Source organism: Populus alba, chromosome 11 (assembly GCF_005239225.2).
Source record: "Populus alba chromosome 11, ASM523922v2, whole genome shotgun sequence".
Taxonomy (NCBI): Eukaryota; Viridiplantae; Streptophyta; class Magnoliopsida; order Malpighiales; family Salicaceae; genus Populus; species Populus alba.
Window position 1 is genome coordinate 21,868,787 of NC_133294.1, and position 25,113 is coordinate 21,893,899.

Sequence of the window (25,113 nt, forward strand, 5' to 3'; positions counted from 1 at the left end):
AATACCCACAAAAGATCCCGTATCATTTGAATTTCGGCCATCAATCCAGATTTTATATGATAATTTTCAAATCATCATTTTGAAAGAGAGTAGTTTTTCAGTTTGGCCTGACCTATGACCTACCGAGTCTACTTGATTTAAAAGCAAACCCGGTCGCTGTTCAACAGATTACTGAGTTGAGTTGATCCACAAGGTTGATACCCATGCATCAAGAGCAGGTAGGTTGGAGAGGCTCTTTAAAATCTTAATCATCGTGAGCCCTTCATGTCCCTCTTCATTACCTGATACCCTAAAATGCAAGATTAGGACAACATAATCAATGATCCACAAATTGAGGAAAGTTTTAAGGTTTTTGGAGGAAGATAGAAAATGGATAATACTATCTAAGAGCGACAAATACATCAGGGTATCCTTACTCGGATTCAAATCCCCTCAATCTAATTGTACTACACTATGATGATTGTATACCATGTTGATAGAAACCACAAGCCATGGTGTCCTCTAATTTTGCAATCCAGTCACTAGGGGAGTCTAGGGTGCGGAAATGCAAGAAGGCAAGAGAAAATGGCTGGCCCCAGCCCAACATTCATAAGAGGACCGATAAGAGCAGCCGCATACAGAACCAAAATCTCTCCCCAAAAATTACTATTAATACATTATTAACTAATTGCCTGCCACTTCTTTTCCTTGCAATACATGAATAGAGATTCTTCTACTGGTGTACCTTACAGGGTTGTTTGGCAAAACTATATCACCGCAAAGCTGGCTGATCGGCTTGATCTTTAATGCATATGCTCCAAACTACCAGGCTATAGCATAGCAGAATGCACCGAGCCGTAGCATTTTAAAGACCTGCATGAGCTTGTGATGTCTCTCCCATTTCGGCCTTCGATTCAGTCTTAACCCTTCGGTAGAATAAGACATAAGCAGCTGAGGTCTTGATGTCAGCTTCATTGACCGGAGAAACTCGACTATCATCAAAACTGTACCATCTATTTTCATCAATCAACTGCAAGGTTGGCGAACAAAACAACTTGGACCTCAGAAAATCAGTCTCACAATTCGTCACAGATATTATAACTAATCATGCATGATGAACCCATTAGGTCTTTCTAGGAACTCCTAGAGTAGTATGATAGGTCTAAAATGATTGGACTAGATGGCAACTGCTGCACTAAAACCTCGGATTGAAAATTCAGATAGGCCCGAGTATTTGTTTACCTTGGCAAATGCAGTATAGTGCCCACCACCTAGACCACCATAATGGTTGCTGATGGCATATAACTCATACGTGTATGATTGTCCATCCTTTTTTTTCACATATTTGCTCAAATCAAGATTGTGAACAGGGAAATCCACAAAAGTATCCAGTTTGTTCTTCAGGTATCTGCTGTATGAGAACCGTTTCAAGTGAAAAACAAGAATATCTGGCAACATCCACAGGTCCAGTTTCTTGGTGGCTTGCCTATGTTCTTTACAACTAGGACAATACCTGCATCAAAATGAAATGGATTGTCATAAATATAGTATGATGTGCTTTTGCTTGGTATCTAAAGCAATATCTCACAGGATATGTAGAAAAAATTTTTGTTTTTAAGAAACCATCATACCACATGTCATCGGGCCCTAAAGGTTCTTCTGTCAAGAATGCCTCCAGGCATGAAAATAAAGAGACAGCTTCCTGCCGGGTTTTCTTTGCTCTATAGCCAGTCTTGTGATAAACCTCTGGGAGATCCTTTAGGTTGCTGGAATCATATAATTTCTGTTCTTTCTCAGTCCACTCAAAGACAACCTTTATACGATTCCCAGATTTTATGACAGAATCCTTAAATATTGGCTTGCAGCTTAAATACCGATCATCAGTCAAAAAGAGCTGGAATGGCAATTCCTGGCTAGATGTACCCTCTAGTTCTGTGTTGCCCATGGATTGGTCCCTAGGTTCACATTGACCATTGCAGCCACTTGATGTCTCACCATTAGCCTCCAAAAGAAAACCATTCTCTTCGCCACTATGAGCCATAGTAGAGGCACATGCTCGTTTCAAAGGCAAGAGCAGTCTGGAAGCAGCCAAATAGATATCAGCTCCACTTGGTGAGTCATCATCCATATAAGTTATCAGAGGTGTGCCAAAATACTTCCCAACATTGCCCCTCAGTATATCTGGAGTGTACCTGTGAAACCAATGCATGAGACTTCACCTCAAAGAAGTGAAAGAAAAGATGAATAAAAAGAAAGAATAAACAGTCAAGCAAGGCACCCAGCATCTCCCTCTGTCTCTCCACTATCAGACCCATTCCCCTTTTGGAAGAAATTATCCTCTTATCAGTTCAAAATTATGATGTGAATCAAATACTAATTTGCCCACAATTATTTTCTTACCAATGACATGCAACACATTAAATACTGCCAATTATGTTATGAATGATCATTGTCATTGCAAATAATCATACTCATAAATAACTCAGTACAAAACTACCAACAAGTAACAATGATATACATTGCACAGTTCTCCAATAAAAAACCAACAGCAAGAGATCTGCAGAAGTAACTTACTTATCCCTATGAACAATCTCCAGCTTCTTTCTTCCTGCCCCTTTTCCACAAAACCGATAGGCCACAATATGGTCTTCATCCTTTATAGAGACCAATGGTTCAAAAGGATTTTCCAACATCCTATAAATCTTGTGATCATATACCTGACAAGCAAAGGCCTGACACCTTAGCCTCTTATGGAATAATTAAAGAAAATAAAGTTCAAGAGAAAACTTCTTACTTCTGCCAGCAGAAGGCTTTCTCCACTTTTCAAACCGCATGCAGAGTCCAGTGCTTGACTAAGATCTCTACAATTACCATGTTTCAGCACTGAAACAGTGCAAGGCATTGGCAGACCACTTCCATCACCATGAAACACTGTTACTGTCATTGTCCGAGTGACAGTTGAAGGCAGTGGCAAAGACAAGTACATGAAGGGATCAAAAGTAATTGAAATTTTACTGCAAATTGGGCAAACCAGCGTCGACTTATATTGACCCTGAGAATTATTTTCCAACATATACAAAAAGTCAGCAACTGAAAACAAGAATTCATACTAGATTTTGTGTTCAGTAAAGCAAATCATGTAGTAAATGACATCGCTGGGTCCTAGTATGACAATAAAGGAAGCCAAACTTTGACACACAAAACTGAGATCCTCATCTACAACAATACCATGAGCCGCTTTCTCATCATCAATTAAAGGAAACAAATTGAATACTGAATGATTATTAAATATCACAAGCAATGAATTCCATTCTTAAACAGTTTTGGAAGTCTTACCCTAAGTCCTTACTAATCAGGATGTTCACATGGAAGCTGGTACTTCTAGTTTTAAAGTTGAGCATAGATCGCATAAAATAAAGGACGTAAATAATGTTGAAGTATCTAAGATCACTGTAATGAGGACCTTAAAACTAGATTTTACAACAACAACCAAACCTCAACCCCAAACTAGCTGGGAATATTACAAGACGAGCTCATCTATGAAAATTTATTCAACCTTATTATGCAAACCATGGAAACAGATAAAAATATAACACTTCCTTACTTGACAAACATCCACAATAACTGAGTCATTCCGAGTCTTGTGATTTCTCCAACACTCGTCTGCAACTTCCTCGTCTGGTTCACCACTCCAATCCTTCATTTCAATATAAGGCTTCTGCTTGACACGATTCAAATCTTCATGCAGCCCATCCAGCAAAAAGGCAAGAAGTTCCTAAAACAAAAGGATCCCATCAACAATGGAAATCATGATAATATCAACAACACCAATCATCATTCTGAAGAACAAAAAACACAATAGTGCTAAGGATCCATCGTACCAAAATATTTATTGACAGAAAGATGCAAATTAGAAGCATCATATGTCTTACCGTCGTCATCAGTCCATGAGTCTAGATTATTGTACAAGTCACTTAACACATTATATAATCAAGAAGGCAGAGTTCCAAATACGTGAGTGGAAATTTATGAAGGTCAATATTCACTCATTCCTTCATTTGATCAACAAAATGACAAGCAAACACTTGGGCTAGGAATATTTGCAGGTGCTATTACAGCACTTCTTTATAAGTGTGGTCCAGTTTTAACTAGAGTTGCACTATCAAAGGTGAGATTCATAATTGAGACCTCACCCCTCCTCTTATGCAAGAGTAACACTGAGATACACCTACAAGCTCATTGGTAACTAACAGAGCATTTAAAAATTGAATTATACTACTAATATTACTGCTGTAGAGTAACAAGTAGAAATCACAGAGTACTAACTTGAGAATCATGTTGATTATAACCACTGAATTGAGGAGCAAATAGCGCTAGTTTTCCCTTAAACACACGTGGTGCAATCGCTGTCCGGCCTGAGGACCACAGTTTCCTCAACAAGTCACCAAATGCAAGTGCAAGTTCACCCTACACGGCTACAACATAAGTTAGCAAAAGTGCAAAAAATATAGCCAGTGTTCTTCAAAAAGTCTATATGGAATAGCCATAAGATGACAATAACTAAGCAAAGCCACCTACATGCATTCCTAAAGGATTCTGTGTGTTGATTTCCTCAGAGTAATCTTGCAAGAAATATTCAACAAGTTGGGGTGTGTGGAGTAAGCATTGTAAAGCACTGTTCATAAAGCAAGTATTCCCCATATTCTGCAGTCCTGCCAAACCTCCCTTTTCTACTCTCCTAACAGAGCTATGCACACCAAATCCATCGTCCATATCTTTGAATGATGAGTTTACAGCACTTCCTGGCCATAAGTTCAAGCTATAACTACTTGAGTGACCATTTGACATGGCAGGCCCTCCTGCAATCGACATGGGGGACCTTGGAGGTTCCAAGGCTACCAACGCTAACTCATTCCCTGTTGAATCCTTTCCAGATTGAGAAGGAGAACTATCATCTTTCAGCTCCAAAAGAATCTGCAAAGGGAAGAGGATGCATCAACAGTGATGGGGGACGAGAGCAAAATCACCAAAAGAGGAATTTAAGTAGAATAGAAACCAAAATCACCAACAAGAGAGACTCTTGAAGGGACCAAATCAAGACGGACACACTTGATCTTGAAGGGACCAAATCAAGAGACACGGTCAATCTTTACAAAACAAACCAAGAGAGATGCACTCAATCTTGAAGAAAACTTAGTTTGTTTTTCAACAATTAACTTAATTGACTGTCTAGGTCATTATTTATGCACCAAACCAAATAAAATAGGAAATCCTAACAAATCTTAATTGAATAAGGAAGCTAAAATTCTAATTTAACTACTAAATAATAAATACTAATATTCCTAAATAATAAAATCTAGAATAGTCATACAATATTAAAATTCTTAAATAAATATTGATTCGTATTGAGTTTGGTAAGAAGTCTGTAAGATAATGTTTTCCCCTTTACAAAAGCTGCCACTAGGAATGAAGATATTGCGTTTGGTAATAGTTGGACTTTCTAGAGCCTGGTTAGAACAACCGAGTCAGGTTCTACAACTGTTAACATCTCTAGGAAATCAAACTGGAGCATATGAAATTACTAAAAGTCCATGGTCAAAGAGAATTTTCTGATGGAATGAAAATCAGAAGCATTATTAACATGATGGCTTAAACATTTTACCAAAAACTAAAGCATTTTCTCATATGCATAATTCCTCACAAGACTACAGACCTCTTGATCCATCTGCAAGTGTAACTCCTCCAAGGTTTGGTTTGAACCGCTCAACTGTGAACTCTTTTGCTTATTAAAGAAGTCCCATATAGAGGCCTGTCAATATGCATTAGAATCAGACAAATGGGGGGGGATTAGCCCTTTAGCATCCAAAAAGAAGTAAAAGTAAATCAAGCAAAAACCAAAACATAAAACAAACCTTTTCACGCTCTACTCCTCTAGCTGAGCAAACCTTCTCATATAACTCGTGCAGAGAAGCCTAAAAAGGAAAGCAAATTAAAACCTGGATGGCATACAGTAAGTAACTTGAATAAAAGGGCATTGTCCAGTGTAAAGAGGACCTTAAATCAATTATTCAAAAACTCAGTAAGTTCACTTTCATAATGTTTGACCAGTACATATAACAAATCCTCAAGACAAATAGATCGATACTCAGAAATTCTGAAAAATAAAATTCAAAGTTCAGAAACCCAATTCTGTTTAGTCAGCATCATATCATAACCTTCAAAGCCAGAGCCTTAGCAGACCCTTATAAAACCAACAGTCCCTCGAACATATCTTCTATCAATAGAAAAACTTAATTAAATCCTCAATTTGATGCAACACAAGCGTTAAATTGCACTAACTTCATGTTTGTGCACCTATTCTATATGTCTTGCATAAAAGTTGATGCAATTAAACAGTTAACTTGCAACAATATGAAATATCAGAGAAATTACCCAAATAAAAAGAAATATGACAATCTAGGGAACCAATGAGCTGAAGACTCACACATGCAAAGCTGTTATCCAATGAACATTAATTAAACACATCAATATTTCTTTATATATGACAACAATGATATTTCATGAAAATAGAAACTTGTTGAACAGAATCCGCTTAAATTTTTTGAGACAGAAAGATAAAAACAAGAAGAAAATGACAATACCTTTTTGCTTATCTGTATAGTTGATTCACTGTCATCTCTGGAGTCAATTAACTTGAGGCGAAGTGGATAAACCTCCACGTTGAACTGCTTTTTATTAAAAACACCCTGAGAGATCATCTTTCTTGGTAACGCTGGTCCTCCTTTGTACCTAAAAGACAGAGTGACAGAATATATCAATAGTACCAGGGCACAAAGACAAACAGTAGTTTTAAAATATATGCAAAAGAGTGTGTGTGTGTGTGTGTGAGAGTGAGAGAGAGAGAGAGAGAGAGAGAGAGAGAGAGGGAGAGATTCATGTTTAAATTTTAAACAATTATGCTCATTTAAAATTCTTGCATCCATTCAGATCAATCACTAAATTACATGGAGATTAAATTAGAGTGTTTCCAAATAAACTAGATAGAGAAAGGAAGAGCTGTCTCCATTCACTACAATGATTAAGATATATAATGCTTTCAAACAAACTTCCAAATTAAATGCAATCCTGCAACTACAAATGTTAAGGCCAGATATTAACATGGACTAACGTCATCATAATTTTGCAAATGTCAAATCCCAAGCCATCAGATGATGAGACCATAACACACATATACCTTATCGAATTCCTACTTTACAAGTTTTTTATTCAACCACTACAATAAAATAGCTAAGCCATTGGGCAGCAAGATCATAACACATATAAACTCATATCATGAGTCAAGATCCCTATCTTAGCAACTGGGATTCAATCACTACCAGTAACAATCAATCCAAGTCAGCATAATAGGAAAATGAACTGCTGTTTTTATTTTGGCAGTTGGAACAATCAATTCAACAAGGAAAGAAATAGGAAAACCGCCTTACCACTGGACAAGCTTCTCCCAAACTTTCTTAGGAACTAATACATAGTCCCTTCCTTCCAACAATGTTCTGACAAGCTCTAGTTCATCACCCTCAATACTACTTCTGCCCTCAATTATATCAGAGTTATCAATTGGACCAGGCCTTTCAACATCCAAATCTTGAGGCTCGGAAGATTTCCCATTATCCAAGTTGTCAGCACCACCACGACCAACATAACTCTCCCATTTTGAGAACCACCTAGACATCAAAAGAAAACCCAATTACAGCCATGCAGGTCCTTTTATTGACAAATGGATTCAATTATTAAAATGTGAAAAAGGATCACATTATTATGATAAGCATCTATCACACATCCCTCAGCCAATCTAGCATAGCCTAATTGTATCTAAACAGGCCACAGATGTTGTAAAACAGTAACTATGAAAAGTAAAAAATTGACCAAACCAAGAAACATGCACAAAACATCAGCCCACTTAATTTACAGTGGCATGAGACTCTCAGGCAATAACACAACACGCACACCATATTTAGCTTGCTTAGCTAGCCTAATAATTAAAAAAAGTCAATTTCTATTTTAACCCAATCATTCAAGGAATCTCTTAAACCACATGCCTTACTTACCAATCAAGCATAATTGACGCACCTTTCCATGAAATATAGCAATCATAGCAAACAGGGTTTTTTTTTTAGGATAAAAATAACCCAACTATTCAAAGAAACTATCAAAACACATGCATTCCTAACACACCATCCATTATCAGCAAAATCCCCATAAAACTTGTCAATTACAACAGATGCACAAATCCGATTTAAAATAAGATTAAAAAAAAATCACTCAACTCACCGCCCCTTGTTCAAAAAAAAAAAAACAAAAAACCCGAGCGGATACAAAAGTTAAAATCCACAACAACCACACACAAGTCATGTTGACCGCCTAATTAGCACAGCTGTAGCTAGAACTAATTAATCCAATTATTTAAAAAATCTCTTAAAACACATTCCTTGCTTACCCAATCAAGTAAAATTATCATCCAAATTACCAAACATTCGACAGTTGCAAAAAATCTCATCAGAATTACTTCAAAACCCACTCCCTCCATTTCAAAAACCGAAAAAATCTCTACCACCATAATTAGCAAAAAAAGTCCCACAAAATTCAAGAAAACTTAATCAAATCAAGAACAAAAGGTCATGTTAAAAAATTACCTAGAAGAAACAACAAAATACAAATTCCCTTCTTTCAAATCGCGTTCAGCTTCACGATCCAATTCCTCAACGATCTGCTTCTCTTCTTCAGGCGTACACGGCAAGCAACTTCCTCCACCTCCTCCTCCGTTCTCCATTAAACACCTTGAGTCAATCATCGTCATAATTTCTGTCTTAATCCACTTAATCACACTCTACATTCCAATAATCAAACCCAAATTAGTAATCAAACAAAAAAACCTCACAAAAATCAATAAATCAAATTCGGGTTTCGATTACTCCTTACTGTGATTTTCAGTTTCGTGGAAATCAAATTGCCGATTTGAAAGACTGTAATTTTTTCTACTTTTGGGGAAATTTTAAAAATCTCGGGAGAGAAGGGAAGAAACCCTAGATTTTAAGGGTTTGATTTTTGGTCATGGAGAAAATCATTTATCATAGCAAGATTTTAGAGAGAGAAAGCTAGAGAGAGAAGTACCATCTTTCCAACGATCTTGTCTTTTTTTTATAGCTTCAGCCTGCCACAGACCGTTTTATAAAAGAAAAAAAATAAAAACATATTAACTAGTAGATTTTGAGAAAAATATATTTTAGTCTATCTTGATTCACAATTATTACACTTTAGTTATTGTAGATTATGATTTTTCAATGTTACCCCTAGAGTTTCTTTTGAATGCTTGTTTTTCCTGCTTTTCTTTGGTTGGTGCATTTTTTCTTTTTTATTGAGATGGATTTTTCTTTATTCACTTGATAGTGAATATTGTCACAAGTCTCCCTTTAAAACCCGACTAATTCGATGCTAGAATTGAGCTAGGATTAAAAAAATAAAAACAAAAAATTTAGATTTACCTAGTTAAATATTTGATTGCAACCTATTAATTATTTATTTTTTAATAACAATAATATCTTTTTAATTTTAAAAAAAAATCAATCAAGGTTAATTAGATAACCTGGTCTAAATTTAATGCTCCAATTAAAATTCATAATCCCGAGCCTTCAATCAAGTCAAACCACCAAGACAAGATTAAAAACTTTGTCGTAGAAATATCATACATTAATGATTATTATAAATACTAATTAAATTTCAACTCACGTGATAAAATTGGTATTATTACTATACTCATTATGTTTGTGAATTTCCGTATAAACCTTGAAAGTATAGAAATACTAGTCAAAAGAATTTAAAAGGTTGATTCACTTTTAGATGGTGCTAGCTATTCATTAGGGAAGGGTTAAATTGAAACTTATTGGAAACTTTATAGTTTATGTTGAGGAATTTTAAACCTAGAGAGACTAAAGTGGAATGTCTCAAGATCTCAGGGTCTAGAATGTAGTTTTTCAGATATTATTTTCAATAACCATAAATTCTATTAACTTGTTGTTTGTGTTCTCTCTTGAAAGTGGTGAGTGGGTTCAATCATGAAGTCACGCAATCTATTTTATTTTATCTTTATTAAGGCTTTGATTTTTCAAACATGGAAATTACTTGTGGGTGATGTGATAAATGAGATTCATGATTTTGATTTTAAGATTTTATTATTGATTTCTTTTAATAATTTTATGGGAGTAGTTAGATAAAGTTTCAACCAATAATTCGTGTCTAGGAGTGTTGGAAATCTGTTTGTAATTATTTTTAAAATAATATTTTTTATTTTTAAAAATTATTTTTGATATTAAAATAATCTAAAAACATAAAAAAAAAATATTCATTTATAGTAAAAAAAATAAAAAATATATTTAAAATAAAACACTTTTGAAACATAAAAATAAATAGAGTTAAATTTATTAAATCTGATTTATCATTCAAGTTATGAGTTCATAATATATTGATTTATGATTTGAATTGTGGATTACACTATTTAATTTGAGTTGATTTAATTTTATTTTTAAAAAAATTAATGATATTATTTGGTTTAATTTGAGTTGATTTAATTTTAATTTTTTATTTTTTTAATTCAGTGGAAGCTATAGAATATTTGTTTGTTTCGTGTAATTCTCCTTGCAGTTATAAAAAACGAAGGAAAAGGGAAAAGTATTTAGAATCCAATCAAACAAATAATAAATCTAATAAACATTAAGCTCGTAGAATATTTGTAAGAACTCAAATTGGAAAGCCTCCACCAAAAGTAGTTGATATTTCCCATCACCTTGTAAACTGTCACATTGATGCACGTTGATGTTAATTCTTTATTTTCCTACGGTGATTAGTATATATTCATCCAGCAAATAATATTAGTAAATTGAGATATACATATACATATATATATTTATATATATATATATATAACACTATAAAATTAATAAATAAAAATTAATAAATAACCAACAAGCTCGATGGATCCCATGATTATGTTAAATAAAACAAATTAAAAGGGTGATTGGGTGTGACTCGATAAATTAGTAAATAAATTTACAATTAAAATTTTAAACTCTTCAAAAAAATACAGAAACATGAGACTTCTCAACAAGAACAAAATGATTGGCGGCTTCAGACATCAAGCAAACCTCCACGTTACTTAAGGTTGTTAATACATTAAATCCAATGGATTCTTTGCACCTAAGTTAACATGCTGATTCTACATAAGCTTACAAACAAGCTGCTTCTTTTCTAATTTTGCAGAATCTACCCTAACAGAAAGGCTGCAGCGCCTCTACACAAGATGAATCTTTTACATGTTGCTACAAAAGCTACACCATTTCATATGTACATTAGTACTACAAGTTTGGATCCAGCCTCGATCTTGCACCTGAACATTGGTGGCCAGGACAGTTGATGACCAAATGCAACTCAGTACGGTGGCAGATACTGCAGACACGGATACAATCACAATTACAAAGGATTCTGCAGCATCCTCTACAACTAAATGACACAGCTAATAGTTGCACAATATTCAATTCCATGTGGAAGATGCAGCACTTGGCTGAAACCAAGAAGCAGCTTCAATAAGGTGTCACTGTGACCCAAAATCAACTAAACTATTAAGAACTATGAGGTTTCTGTATCATCTGAGCTAGCTGTGGCCTCACTTCCAGCCAAACCTGCTCCGCCTTCTTGACTCTCGTCCTCACTATACAAAGTCTCGTTACTTGAATTAGAAAATAGGCCACTGTCATCATCAGTGAGTGTATCTGCCTTCCGCCGTTTCCTGACGTCTTTTATACCTCTTCCTTGTAGTGCCAGGCGCCTTCGTTTCCTTGCGTTTCTCTTGCCCTTGGGAACCTCTTCTCTTTGTGACTCAAGGTTTTTGCCTTCTCCTTTTGCAGTTCTTACCTTGCCATAGTCATTATCTTCTGAGTCATCAGGATCAAACTTGCGCCTTTTTCTACTTGAATTTGTCTGGTACAGAATCATTGAAACCCAGATTTAATTGATGATTAGTAAGCACAGCAAATCCAAGTGCGGTAAAGTATTCAATTGAAGGGGGAAATGATCCATTAAATCCTACCTGTAACTTGTAAATGATATGTGAATGAAAGCAGTCATCTGGTTTATGTACGTACGTCCGTACATACAAACATTCATACATACATACATATTGTGTGTGTGTGTGTGTGTGTGTGTGTGTATTCATTCATTCATTCCTATATGTGCTGAGAGTGTGTGTGTGTGATATGCAACACCACCATTATTACTCAAAGGACCAGAGCTAGCCGCATCCAAGGTCACATAAAAAGCCTTTTATCAATACTGCTTGGGCTACAGAACCCATGGTCACGGCTTTTGGATTAGTCAATCAGAAAGATCAAACCACCAAGGACAGAAATAACTGATATACATGCATTGATTGTAAATAGGAATGCATCAATTAAATATCCCCATTTACAGCTTACTAAAACCTGTACAATCAATTATTATCTAATTTTGGTAAAAATCATTTTTAAGTATAGGTTGACAGCATGCTTTAATTATTGAGCAACTAGCATCTGTGACTTTGCACAGCAAAACACCATTTCATATGAAAAAAAAGAAAAAAAAAAAAACCTTATGTGTACCTTGGGACCACGATCCACCAACCGAGCCCATTCATGCCGATTCCTCAGGCAATCAAGAACAGCCTGAGAAGGGCTTGAATATGCATAGCGTTCTCCATTATGCTTCCTCAAGTTTTTCCAGTGCTGCAAACGGAATTACAATCAGTGAAGGAGATCTGGTGTATTCACTCAGAATCAAAATGACACCAAAACAAACATGCAGAAAATAACAAGCACTTAAGTAAATAAAAGCAACCATACCGGTAAGACGGCATTACAGAGTTCCTCATATGTCATGCGTCTGCCTTTGCTCATAATCTCATTGATTAAACCTATGGATGATGAAAGGAAATGAATATTAAGTTACAAAGAAACAGGAAATAAACAGCCCTGTCTGTTCTTATCCTTTCCTTTTGGCTCTAAACGGATGCAGAATTTAAATTCCAGAGAGGTAGCTACCTGGCAGAGTGCGATGAACAGGAGCCCGAACAGTGCCTGTCTCCTCATCAGATATATTCCTTGGTGAATTACGTCTAGATGACAAATGATGGTCATTAACCTCAGTCGAGGAAGATGGGCCACTGTTTGCAGTTGAGGTGGAGGCAGGCGGGATGTTGTTCTTGACAGAATTTACTGCTTTCGGAGATCCATTATCCCCTCTCTTTGACACCGAGTCAGCTTTATATCCTGTATCTTGTCTCCTCTGATCAGAAGAAGATGGTCTGTCAGTCTTTTTAGCCTCATCATCAGGCTCCTGAAAACGGCGAAACCCATCTTTTGATGTATCCTTACCTTTTCTTCTAGAAGCCTGAAGAATAATAAATTAAAGATCATTTTCAAGTACCATCTCAGTAACCTATATATGTTCATAAAGAAATATTTATGAAAATCATGTTGTGGAAGTACATCTTACCAAGCTATGTTCTTTTGCTCCAGAACTAGATGTACGCTTCATCAGCACACTCGTTGCAGTTGGAGAAACTGAATGTGGCAAACCACCTGCATGGCGAACACGTGGCACACGAGGTACTCTAGGAGAACTATTGAGTTCTTGATGTAAAAGCAAAGCAAGCTGTCAAGAAAAACCCCTCAAATGTAAACTAGATGGAAAAGAAAATGGGAACAAAATAAACCATTACAAGAAATTGCAATTTGTTTTCACCTCTTCATCACTTAAAGCCGCAGGCGAATTGGTTGGTGCAGAAGGATTCATTGACAATGCAAGACTTGTCTTAGATGATGACTGGCCATTAGACTGATTAAACTTTTCAGATCTTTGGGGTAAACCCGATGCAAGTGCCTTACTATGAGCATGTGAAGTGCTCTCAATTTGCAGTGATCCAGCAGTATCACCAGAATTCTGTGCTGAAGATGCTTTAGAGGATAAGTGAAGCATGGAATCTTTTGAATCTGAAACAGTTCTCTTAGGAACAGATGTATGTGAACTCTTGCTTGAATGCAACACTTTTGAAGCAGAATTCACTGAAGATTTTGGACATTCTTTTATTTCTTTCTTTGAAATGTCATGCCTTTCTTCTTCTGTCACTATCTCACTTGTAGCTCGATCTTTCTTAATACTAGAATTGCAGTCAGGTATAACTTGTTGCAAAGTATTAGAACTAAAATTCAAAGCATCTGAAGTTTTAAAATTGTCAGATGAAGGTGTTTGGGAGATCATCACAGTGGACGAAACAGAAGATGCTTTTGCAACACAGACAACAATTTTATGCTGATCGGGTAGTGCTGGAGAGCTTGAGATGGTTTCACCTGCTTTTGACAGTTCTTCAGCAGTCTCTGTACTGTTTTTAGGTGCTGGGAGACATTGTTGCATTTCAAATGAGCCTTCAGCTCGTTTATGCTGACAAGTACCATCAGGTAATTTGTTAGCTTCACCTGTGTTACAAAGAAGAACTGCTTCTAAATTGCTGCCAACCTCTTGAATTTTATGGTCATTGGATGAACCACCTAATGCTGCACCATTCAGTTTTGGATTTTCAGATATGTTATCATAAGATATCCTTGCATCTTTTGTGTCACCATGAGAAGACTGACTATTCAAGGCCTCAGAGTTATCATCATCCACCTCTACTTTAACATTAGATCGTGCAGAACTTGGAATTGCATCACCCTTATCATTAATCTGATCACTCATAACACTAGCCGGCTCCTCAAGTGCAGGCACATCTCTTGCTGTGGAACCCTCCACCTTATCATCTAAATTTCCACTCAGCATGTTATTGCCCTATAGGAAGCACAGGAAAAGTCATTCAAACACCAAAAGAAATCTCAGAGCATAAAATTTAACATACGATTACACTTAAAGGAAGAGTTTCATTATAGGTAAAATATAAAATGTAAAGGCTCAAGGAGGGACCGCCCTATTGTAGAACAAGAGAAACTACTAATATGAATATCTAACAGAAATAATCTATTTAAGAACTCAAGAAATAGGTAAGGTGTCAAATATGAGGTTTGTTTGCATGATGCTAATGGGACTTGGAACGGGGGTATTTTCCAGTAAGCTTGGTTGGTTTACTGCTATCAGACCTGAAATGTGGGCATTTCATGGGGGTTTGCAGGAGGCTTGGTATAGAGAATTTCGTTGCATTTTGTTGGACTTGAATTCAAAGATGGAGTTTGGTGTGTTGCAACTCACCAGGCCTAAAGCTCATCCAGGTCAAGTAATGCATATACTATTAAGAGATTGGGTTGGAAACTTGGGCATGTCAAGTATGGGGAATGAGTGTGCTGTTTTTCAGTAACATTGGGGTTGAAGGACATGTTACTCCTTTTTGCTTTGAGGATTTACTAGAAGGAACAGGGCCTCTCTTACTTACATAAACCATCAATTTCCACTCCCACAACAAATGTATATATATAATTCTAATCATCAATAAAAATTAAAACCCAAACAGAAACATTGATAATAAGCTAAAAAGAATTTCTAAAAGTTCTAGCATAAAGATTGATGTGCTGCATATCAAAGACATTGAGACAGATTTAAAAAGTATGCCAAATCACTAGTTATGCATTTTCTGATCAGAACTCGGCTTTTGCAAGATTCCACATATTGTCATTTCCAATTCCATTTCAAGGGATTCTAATCTAGCATCACTTACAAAGGTCATTATTGGCTTTATTCTAGCAGTCTTGTTTGTTTTATGGATTGGTAATCAACAAACATTCTCCAAATATCAATTGATCATTAAGAACAAAACACAGTACTATCCCAAACCAAAAAGAAATAAGCAACGCGTACCTCTTCTTTCCCACAATCATTGTGTTCTGGAGCTGATGCCACTACATTAGACTCTTTGGGAGAACTCTCAACAGCAACCACAACATCATGGCTAGACTTCTCTTCCTCCAATCCAGCTCCAGTTGATGAATGAGGTCTAGATATGTCAAGAGACAATGCTTCTGAGGATTGCTCAACCACTGCTAAGTTGGGCTTCTCAACACCATTTTCTACTGCTATATAACTATCTGATTTCTGTTCTTGAATACCAGAGTCCCTTAAATGCTTGCTCTTGTTACCCTGATGTTCACCCTTGAAGGACTTCGGAGTTCTGTCTTCATAAAATTCCAATGGTTTTGCATCACTGGTGGATGTAAATGCTAGTAATAAGAATAAAAACAACAAAGAACTGGAGTCAAAAAGCGTGTCTGCTGCTACAAGATTCGACCCAATGCCTAAACTTCATGTCATTAATGTGAAATATGGGTAATTGGACAGCTAGAAAAAAGAGTAACAGATAACACAAGTAGGAAACAAAGCAAAGAAAGGTACATCCAATCACCTGTTTTAGAAGCATGAAAAACCCTCTTCTTGGCCTCCACCTCCTTCTCTGCAGTTCGAGCCTTCTTCTTTACACTCCGATCCTTGGCCATCCCAAGATCTTCTTTCTTCCGCTTACCTGAATGCGCCACAACTGACCTAAGTACACTTCTCTCCCTTTTGACTGCAAAAGTAGCACCCCTAACTTCTCCATCCTCACTCTCCCACTTCTTCATCTCCCTCGAATAAACCTTCCTCTCATAACCACCACCCTCGTCCCTCCCTCTCCTGTCACCCAAATCTGTCACTGGCATCCCCAACACACTCTCCTTCGACAATGAAAACAAAACCCCCGCACCCTTGTCAACCATATTCTCATTATCATTCTCCTCCTCACTCTTCTTCTTCACCTTCCTCTCCTTCTCATCCCAACACGGAAACTCCCTATACTGAAAACTGAACTTTTTCGGCACATACCCGGTACACTTCCACAACTCCGGCGTAAAAACCTTTGAAACCCCACTAAACAACCCAGGATCCCCACCTGGAATCCCCTGCACGTGAACTCTTTCCTCCATCGGTATCTCCGTCCACAACCTCAACCCTTTCCTCTGCGGACCAACATCCCCCCCGCCCCCATTCTCCAACCTAATCGTTTTCGTCGGCAATTCCACTAATAACTGCGCAACCTCAGTCTCCTCACTATCATCATTATTACTACTATTACCCCTATTCTTCCTCCTCTTACATTTATCACAGGTAAACAATTCTTCACCCTTCACATACTTTGAACAGCGCGTGTGTACCCACACGCCACAATCATCACAATTCACCATTTCTTCTCCATCATCAAAGTTTACACCACACACACAATCCACCGTCCACGACCCATCCACCCAGTCCTCATGTGATTCATACTGGTGGTGGGTCTGGAACCGGTGAGATCGCCCTCCCTTCATTCTTTTCTATGCCCCTAACCACCACCAAAAAAAAAATCTAACCCTAACTTCAAAAAACCTAACACATCGTAAATTCAAGAAAAACGTAGACTAGAGAGGAAAACTTGCCTGGGGAATTCTTCCAACATTGATTTCTTGTCAAGAAGCTGTAATCTTGAGGATGTTATTGAAAGAATTTGGAAAACTTATGGGATTTTAAGGATTTTATTTCTGTACCGAGGGATCTGTCTTGTGTGAGCGTAGGGAAAAAAGGGTTCTTCTCCTGGTTTTTTTTTAGTGCACAAATGGCTTGTAGACGGAACTGTAGAGTTTAAGGATTGTTTTTTTTTTTTTTTTTTTTCAGACAAGGGTAGCTTGGCTTTCGTATGATTGGGCTTGGGTGAGGATGATGATGGGTTACACTTGTGCTTATTGAGAATGGGTGATGGGGATTTATGGGCCTCGTTGAGTTTAAGAAGTCAAAGGTTTTGAACTTTGACCTAGGTTTTTTAATTGATTAGTAATTTTTAAAGAAAGAATTGGAGTTGATATTGATTTTTTATTTTGTTTAGTTCTTAATTATGTAATATTAGAGAAAAAGATTGGGATTATGGTTTTCTAGCTTGAATTTAAAAGGTTAAAATAAATTAAGTATTATGAACTGTTAAAGTTAAATTATTTAGTTCGAATATATGTAAATTGTATTTGTATAGGTAAATTATTTATTGTAATAAAATGTGTCATTCATATAAGTTGAATGTATATTTTCTTCATAAAAAAGCCATAAATTTTTTATTTTGATGATTTGATGTGTATTGAATTTTGTGTAATACAAAAGTAATTTTTATTATGTTTATTAAAGGTGGTTTTTTTTTATATAAAAATTTGTGATTTTATCTTATTTTCATATTTTAAAATATTAAGACATATAAACATTTTTTCAAATCTTTTGGTAAAGGGCTGGATAGATGGATCATGTGTTATTGTGGATCAATTCATAAATAATATAAATTATTATTGTAATGATAGTTGGAAGTTAAATTTATGATCATCATAATAAATTCATATAAAATTTATTTAATAATAATTATATATATATAAAAAAAAAAAGAAACAATGTATGGTTACACATGACATATTAAATTTATTAAAAAATAATTAAAAAAAAACAATTCAATGTTGCACTTATTAAAAATTATATAAAAGAATCAATATTAAAAAAAGAATTAATTTATATAAAATTAAGAAATAATCACAGGTAAATCATATATGCTGGCTCTAAAAACTAAACACAACCAATGTCATTTAAAAACAAACACAATCTAATTAAAACATAAAGTAAAAATTTATTTGAAAAAATATATGCAAATAATGCATTATTTTTAAGAAACTAAAAAAAAATTAAAAAAAAAACATGAGAAAATAACTAGGTCAGGCGCTTGCAGGCACGGTAAGCCAGACACTTGGATTTGACAAACATACCTGACCCATGTTAGTTTGAGTTTGGCAAACATTCCAGGCCCATGTTAATTTAGAATTGACGACTTACCAAGTCCAAACATTTTAGACGTGGTTGACGTCAAATCTAATTGCCTTGAGTTTGCAAACATGTCATACCCAAGCGCCTTTGGGTGCCAAACATATGTGAATTTAGGTCTAATAATCATGTCAGACCTTATTACTATTTTTTTTCTATAATAATAATATTTTTTAAAAAATTTATTAATAATATTAACAATAATGAAAATAATAATAAAAAAAAGGAAAATGAATAATAATAATAACAATAACAATAATAGCAGCAGCAACAATAATAACAACAATGAGAATAATAATAATTTTTAATTTTACTCTTAAAATTAAATTTATAGTTTTTCATAATAGTAATAATATTTTTTAAAAAATTTATTAATAATAATATTAAACATGTCTGACTCAAATTTAAGTGGATCTAGCTACCATGCAAGACCCATATTGGTTGAGTCTGCTAAGCATGCTAGACCCACGTTACTTGGGTTGCCAAACCCATGGTACTTTTCAATTCAATTCTTCTACTTTTGATTTCTTTTTTTTTTTTCCTTTGACTCTTTTATTAAAAATTTTATAGTTTTTAATTTTACTACTCAAATCAAATTTATGGTTTTTTCTTCAATAGTAATAATATTTTTTTTTCAAATTTATTAATAATAAAATTAAACATGTCTGACCCAAGTTTAAATGGGTGTGGTGACCATGCCGAACCTGTGTTAGTTGGGTCTACCAAGCATGTTAGACCCATATTACATCTTCGGTACTTTTCAATTCAATCTTTTTTACTTTTGATTTCTAATTTTTTTCCCCTCAACTATTTTCTCAAAGTTCTTATAGTTTTTAATTTTACCATTCAAATAAATACTAATAATATTTTTTTTTCAAATTTATTAATAATCATATTAATAATATTAACAATAATGTAAATAATAATAAGAATAAGAATACTAATAATCATCACAACAATTTTTAATTTTATCCTTCAAATCAAATTTGTAGTTTTTCTTCAATAGTAATAACATTTCAAAAAAATAAATTGATGATGATGATGATGATGATGATGTCAATATTAATATTAAAAAAAAGAACAACAACAACAACAATAATTTTACCTTTAAAATCAAATTTATATATTTTTTAATATTAATAATATTGTTTTAGATTTTATTAATAATTATATTAAACATGTCTGACCCAAGTTTAAGTGGTTCTAACAACCATGCAAGATTCATATTGGTTGGGTTTATCGAGCATGCCAGGCCCAAGGAAACTTGGGTCAGACAAAGGTGCGTGACCCATGTTGGTTGGGATTGACAAACTTGGCAAACCCATCATGGTTAGGTCTGGAAAGCATGCAAGATCCAATCGTTTTGGATCTGACAACCATGTTAAAACCAAGGCTCATCGGTGCACATCAAAGTTTATTAGGTCTAGTAAGCTTGCCAGTCCCACCTTGGTTAGGAGCTTGCCTTGGCAAACCTAACTATTTTTAATGTGACAACCATGCCAAACCCACGTTGTCAAGGTGTGACAAGCTTGTCAGACCCATGTTACTTGGGTGTGGCAACCTAGCATGTTTAAGATTGACATGTTTAAAATCAAATAAAAAAAACATGATTGTCCCAATCAATCTCAAATGCAAAAATACATTCACAATCTTTTGAATCTAGCAAAATCTAAATAAATAAATAAATAACCCAGCATAGTTATATAGTATTTATATCAACCCAACGCAGTGACAAAGTACTTATACTTGCCCAAAATGAAGAGAAACAACAAAGAAACCACTTCCATCCCATGCAAAATCAACCAAAATCCCATCCAACTGCACCAGACCAGCACTCTCCCAAGAACAATAACGCAATCAGGTACATCGCAGATAAGACCTGTATTTAATTACCAACCCCTTCACACTGAGCAAATCAGAAGAATGACAGTCTATTAAACACCTATTGACAACAAACAATCTAGCAACCCATAACATGTCATGCACATCATGAAAAATAGTAAAAAAAAAAATGTTTATAACTTATTGCAAAAACCAACTATTTCCTCCCCAATAAATACTGCTCCAATCCATAATGAAAACACTCACAATCTACAGTACATGACTGGGCTCTTTTAGTTTTTTTTTTTAATGTGCATTTATTTATAATCACAACACAACAACCAATTTATTTATTGAAAAGTTTTAATTCTTGAGCTAGATCTTGAAAATTTTCTTGCATTAGTCTTCTGAATTATAGGGTCTTGACTTTAGGCTCGTTTTCTAGATGGTTGAAGTCTCATCTCCATGAATTTCTTCAAAAGTTCCTTTTATTTTTATTTTTAAATTATTCACTAGTTATTTTATTTCCTCGATGTATTATTCAGCAAAGTTTATTTTGGTTTCTAGCGTTCTAAAAAAATATATAATAAAATAAAATATTGCAAAAATTATTTTAAAGAAACAAAGTATAAAGAATCGCAAATAACATTTGTGATTCGCGAGTCGCGTGACTCTTTCAAATTGTAAATTTTGAAAGACACATGATTTAATTAGGAGAGAAGAGAGAAGAGAGAGGAAAAAGAAAGATAAAAAGAAAAAGATTTCAGAGACACATTGAAACTCTGATGACAATACCATTGGTACCATTAAAAATATTTCGACGAGACGACTCTAACAACACTAAGGAAGGTCACCAACTGTGACTGTAGTGGGCTACACCAGTGACTCAAAGGTAAGGGAGCCCCGACACCTTTGGATGTTTCATGTAACTCACTTTGCTCACCGTTTGTGACCTTCTTTGTTGTTGTTATTGTTGCTGGACTTGTCTTATCGAGATCTTTTCAACGGTACTAGTGATGTCATTATTGGAGCTTCGATATGCCTCCAGGATTTTTCTCTTTGTTTGTTTTTTTTTTCTCTTCTCCTTGTAATTTGTGAAGAGAGCGAGGATGGAGAAAAAAGTAAAAACAAAATAAAGAGATCATAGAGTCATTCTGAAGCTCCGATGACGACACCACCAATATTATTGGAAAGAATTCAATAAGATGAAAATTGAACATAATGGGCCACACAAGCCGTCTATATGTGTCGGGATTCACTTGCATATGGGCTGATTATGTGGCCTGCTTCGGTTACCGTTGATGATCTTCTTTAATGTTTTTGGATTTATCTTATTGATATATTTATAACGGTATTGATAGTGTTATAATTGAAGTTTTAGTGTGAGGATATTTTTATTTCTTTTTTATATTTTCTCTCTCTACTCTATACTCTCTTTATTAAATACTGTATTTTTCAAGTTTTGCAATTTAAAAGAGTTTCCATATGATATTTGAAACCTTCAAATCACAATGTTATATTCATGCGACTCTCTAAAATATATTATTTTTTTAAATATATTTTACGCTATATTATTTTATCATTTTTATTTAGCATGCTAGAGTCCAGAAATTCTCTTCTTCAGCAGCCTATAGAAATCCCAACAAATTGGAAAGTCAAAAAAGGCTAATGCCTTGTTTGTTTCCAGGAATTCATTTTCCTGGAAACCACTTTCCCCACTTTCCCATGTTTGGCAAGCATTTGGAAAATTAGTCAAAAGAAACTCAATTCCAGTCAACAGAAACATTAAACGTTAAAGGAGGAAAATGTTTTCCTTTCTTTATTCTAAGGAAAACACTTTCCTTTTCTTCACTAACAAAAACTGTTCTCTCTCTCAAAAAACCAAATCTCTAAACACTCTTTCTCTCCCAAATAATTTACGCAGTTGCAAGCATCTCATCTTCCAAATAAGAGACTCTTGGGTACCATTAAATAGGAGCTTGCTCACTCTAGATCTGAAACGAGGTGATACTAAACCACTTCTGCTACTTCATGAATACCCATGGGTGTGCGCGTAGCCATGATGAGCTGCGCAGGCTATGGGTTTGCATGTGCTAGGAGATGTGGTTGCCTTGATCTTTTTGGTCTTGGGGTGAAGGGGGCTCCTATGGACTTCCTAACAGCCTTCATTACTCTTGCTAGAATGCAAATTGCTTTATTTCATTTTAGTTGTCTTTCGCTTTTTCTGGGATCATCGGATCAAGGAATATATAGCAGCAATTAAAAGTAAATTGACAATTCTCCACAAAATCTTCCACGCGATATTGGGTATTTGTGGTCGCTGTTGCATGAAATGCTTGATTTCTCTCTCTCTCTGTTTTTTTTTTGGATGGACCAGATATCAAGATGATTTCAGGTCTTTTACTTGGATGAGCCTTGGAGGACGGTGGACCAGCTGGTGGTTTTTGTGGATAACGACGAGCTTTAAGAATATATCATCAATTCGCGGGAGATGAGAACTATAATTAGGGAACATTTTGTTAAACATCCTTTTCAATTGCAGATTTAGCTCTATGGACTCCTGTTTTCTCCTGAAAGATATTTTTCTCACAGGGATAAGTGGTGTGTGTGTGAAAAAGAAATGCAAAAAACATATTTCTATTTCTCTTGGGTCAATTGTTTTCTTTTTAATGGCAAACCTTGTATGTATATTTTGATGATACATGAAAAATGTGTACATATTTTTATAAATATAGTACATATTTATAAAATATTTATATAAAATATTTTAGATATTTTCTAGATATATTTTGTGATATTTATCTTTAAAAATCTATAAAAAAACCCCAAATAACAAAAAAAATTCATCATTATACTTTTTAGATTTATTTTTTTTATTGTAAGAGATTAAATATTTTATATTAAATATTTTATATATATTAGCTAAACTTTTAAAAAAATTAATTTATTAATAAATTATTTTCCAGTTCATTTTTCATAACACAACCAAACACTGGAAAGTGTTTTCCAGTTCATTTTCCGTAACACTACCAAACATCCGAAAATACTTTCTCGAAATTCACTTTTTCCGGAATTCACTTTTCAAAAGGAAATCACTTTCCTGCAAACAAACGAAGCATAAAAAGAAAAAAACAAATGGAAAGAAAATCTCCTATGGATATAAGACAAGCTGTCGTTTGTTACTTCAATCTCAAAAACACCCTCCGCTGATTTCAGGGCCAGCTAGCGGTCACTTTCGCATTAGCCACCAACCACCACGGAACTCAGCTATCTCCACAGCAGCGACACCGCAGGAAGCAGCACCTCCAGATGGGGTAAGAAGGTAAAAAAATATTAATAGTTTGGCATTGCGGTAAAAAATGTATACAAGTATGTTTCAAAAATACATGACTAATCAACCCGGCACGCCCAAGAGCTATGAATGCTTACCATTCAACAATCCCGCTCAGTAATTACATGCCGCGTGTACATATTCTACCAGGATGTGTAAACTACAAATCAGTCCTCCAACAATGTTAGATTATTCATACTACTACTTTTCTTACAATCTCATGATGCAGCCCAACAACCGATGATCTAATAACTATTTTCCTTGATCATTCCGGATTCATTAATTAATAATAGAAGAAAGTGAGAAAACTTATTATTATAAATACAATCATTGGTAATTTAATGATAATTTTTAACGAGTCAAGTTTCATTAATTAATAATAAAGAAATGAAAAAAACCCAATGCTACACGTACAACCAAATAAAATCTATCTTAGAGTTTATTAAAATTATATTAATTAACCAAAAGAGTAAATTGATATTAAATTAATTTTTTGTTTGTTAACCTTTGAATTTATTATACTATATCACAAATTTATATTATGTTATTTTAAGCAAAATGTTAATATTAAAATAATTAGATGGTATTTAACTTATGAAAAGATTTGTTGGCCAACTTTATTTGTATATTGTAAAATAGAGTCAAAACAAATATGTCAAGGAGTTATTTTAATAAACTAAATTAACAAATTCAACGGAGTTTCTTTATATAAAATAAAATTTAATTAGAGATTCCAATTAATAGATAAATCACAATTTAATTATTATTTTAAAACTCAACTTGATAGTTTGACATGTAATTCGAGCAACCCAAGATCTATAATGAATTGAGTTTTAACAAAAATAAAAGAAAAATTGACTTAATATAACCTGATAAAAAATCTAGGTTGGTTGGCGGCTAGCGCAAGAAAAAATCAATCAAAACTCATTTAATTTTTTTTATAAAATGAAAAATCAAATTAAACCTAATCAATCCACCAACTCAATATCCAAAAGTCTAATAGCAAGATTGAGAAAAGTTTTGGCTTTAGGACTGAATTGAAACATTCTTCATAGATGGATGATAAT

At 34.6% G+C, this 25,113-nt stretch overlaps 2 protein-coding genes across 4 annotated transcripts; both read right to left on the reverse strand.

Moving 5' to 3' along the window:
* Positions 1-31: 31 nt before the first annotated feature.
* LOC118040857 (ubiquitin carboxyl-terminal hydrolase 9) lies at positions 32-9,181 on the reverse strand. 3 transcript variants are annotated; one of them, XR_004686208.2, is made up of 15 exons: positions 8,956-9,181; positions 8,670-8,863; positions 7,464-7,700; positions 6,621-6,768; positions 5,892-5,951; positions 5,693-5,788; positions 4,558-4,953; positions 4,306-4,446; positions 3,584-3,754; positions 2,774-3,031; positions 2,554-2,696; positions 1,611-2,171; positions 1,222-1,492; positions 725-1,033; positions 32-289 (listed from the first exon to the last, which is right to left on the reverse strand). XR_004686208.2 is itself a non-coding variant. In XM_035047901.2 (14 exons), the coding sequence occupies exons 2-14, from the start codon at positions 8,831-8,833 to the stop codon at positions 845-847; spliced, it is 2,835 nt and encodes a 944-aa protein (XP_034903792.1). In that variant the 5' UTR covers positions 8,834-8,863; positions 8,956-9,181; the 3' UTR covers positions 364-844. The 3 variants fall into 3 exon arrangements, 2 of the variants coding, with proteins under 2 accessions (XP_034903792.1, XP_034903793.1); XM_035047901.2 differs by lacking the exon at positions 32-289 and having other exon boundaries at positions 364-1,033; XM_035047902.2 differs by lacking the exon at positions 32-289 and having other exon boundaries at positions 364-1,009; positions 8,956-9,180.
* A 1,946-nt stretch (positions 9,182-11,127) lies between these two features.
* LOC118040859 (uncharacterized) lies at positions 11,128-17,705 on the reverse strand. The gene is made up of 9 exons (XM_035047904.2): positions 17,487-17,705; positions 16,442-17,392; positions 15,901-16,259; positions 13,804-14,883; positions 13,555-13,713; positions 13,101-13,449; positions 12,903-12,973; positions 12,663-12,785; positions 11,128-12,006 (listed from the first exon to the last, which is right to left on the reverse strand). The coding sequence occupies exons 2-9, from the start codon at positions 17,376-17,378 to the stop codon at positions 11,656-11,658; spliced, it is 3,429 nt and encodes a 1,142-aa protein (XP_034903795.1). The 5' UTR covers positions 17,379-17,392; positions 17,487-17,705; the 3' UTR covers positions 11,128-11,655.
* Between the last annotated feature and the right edge of the window lie 7,408 nt (positions 17,706-25,113).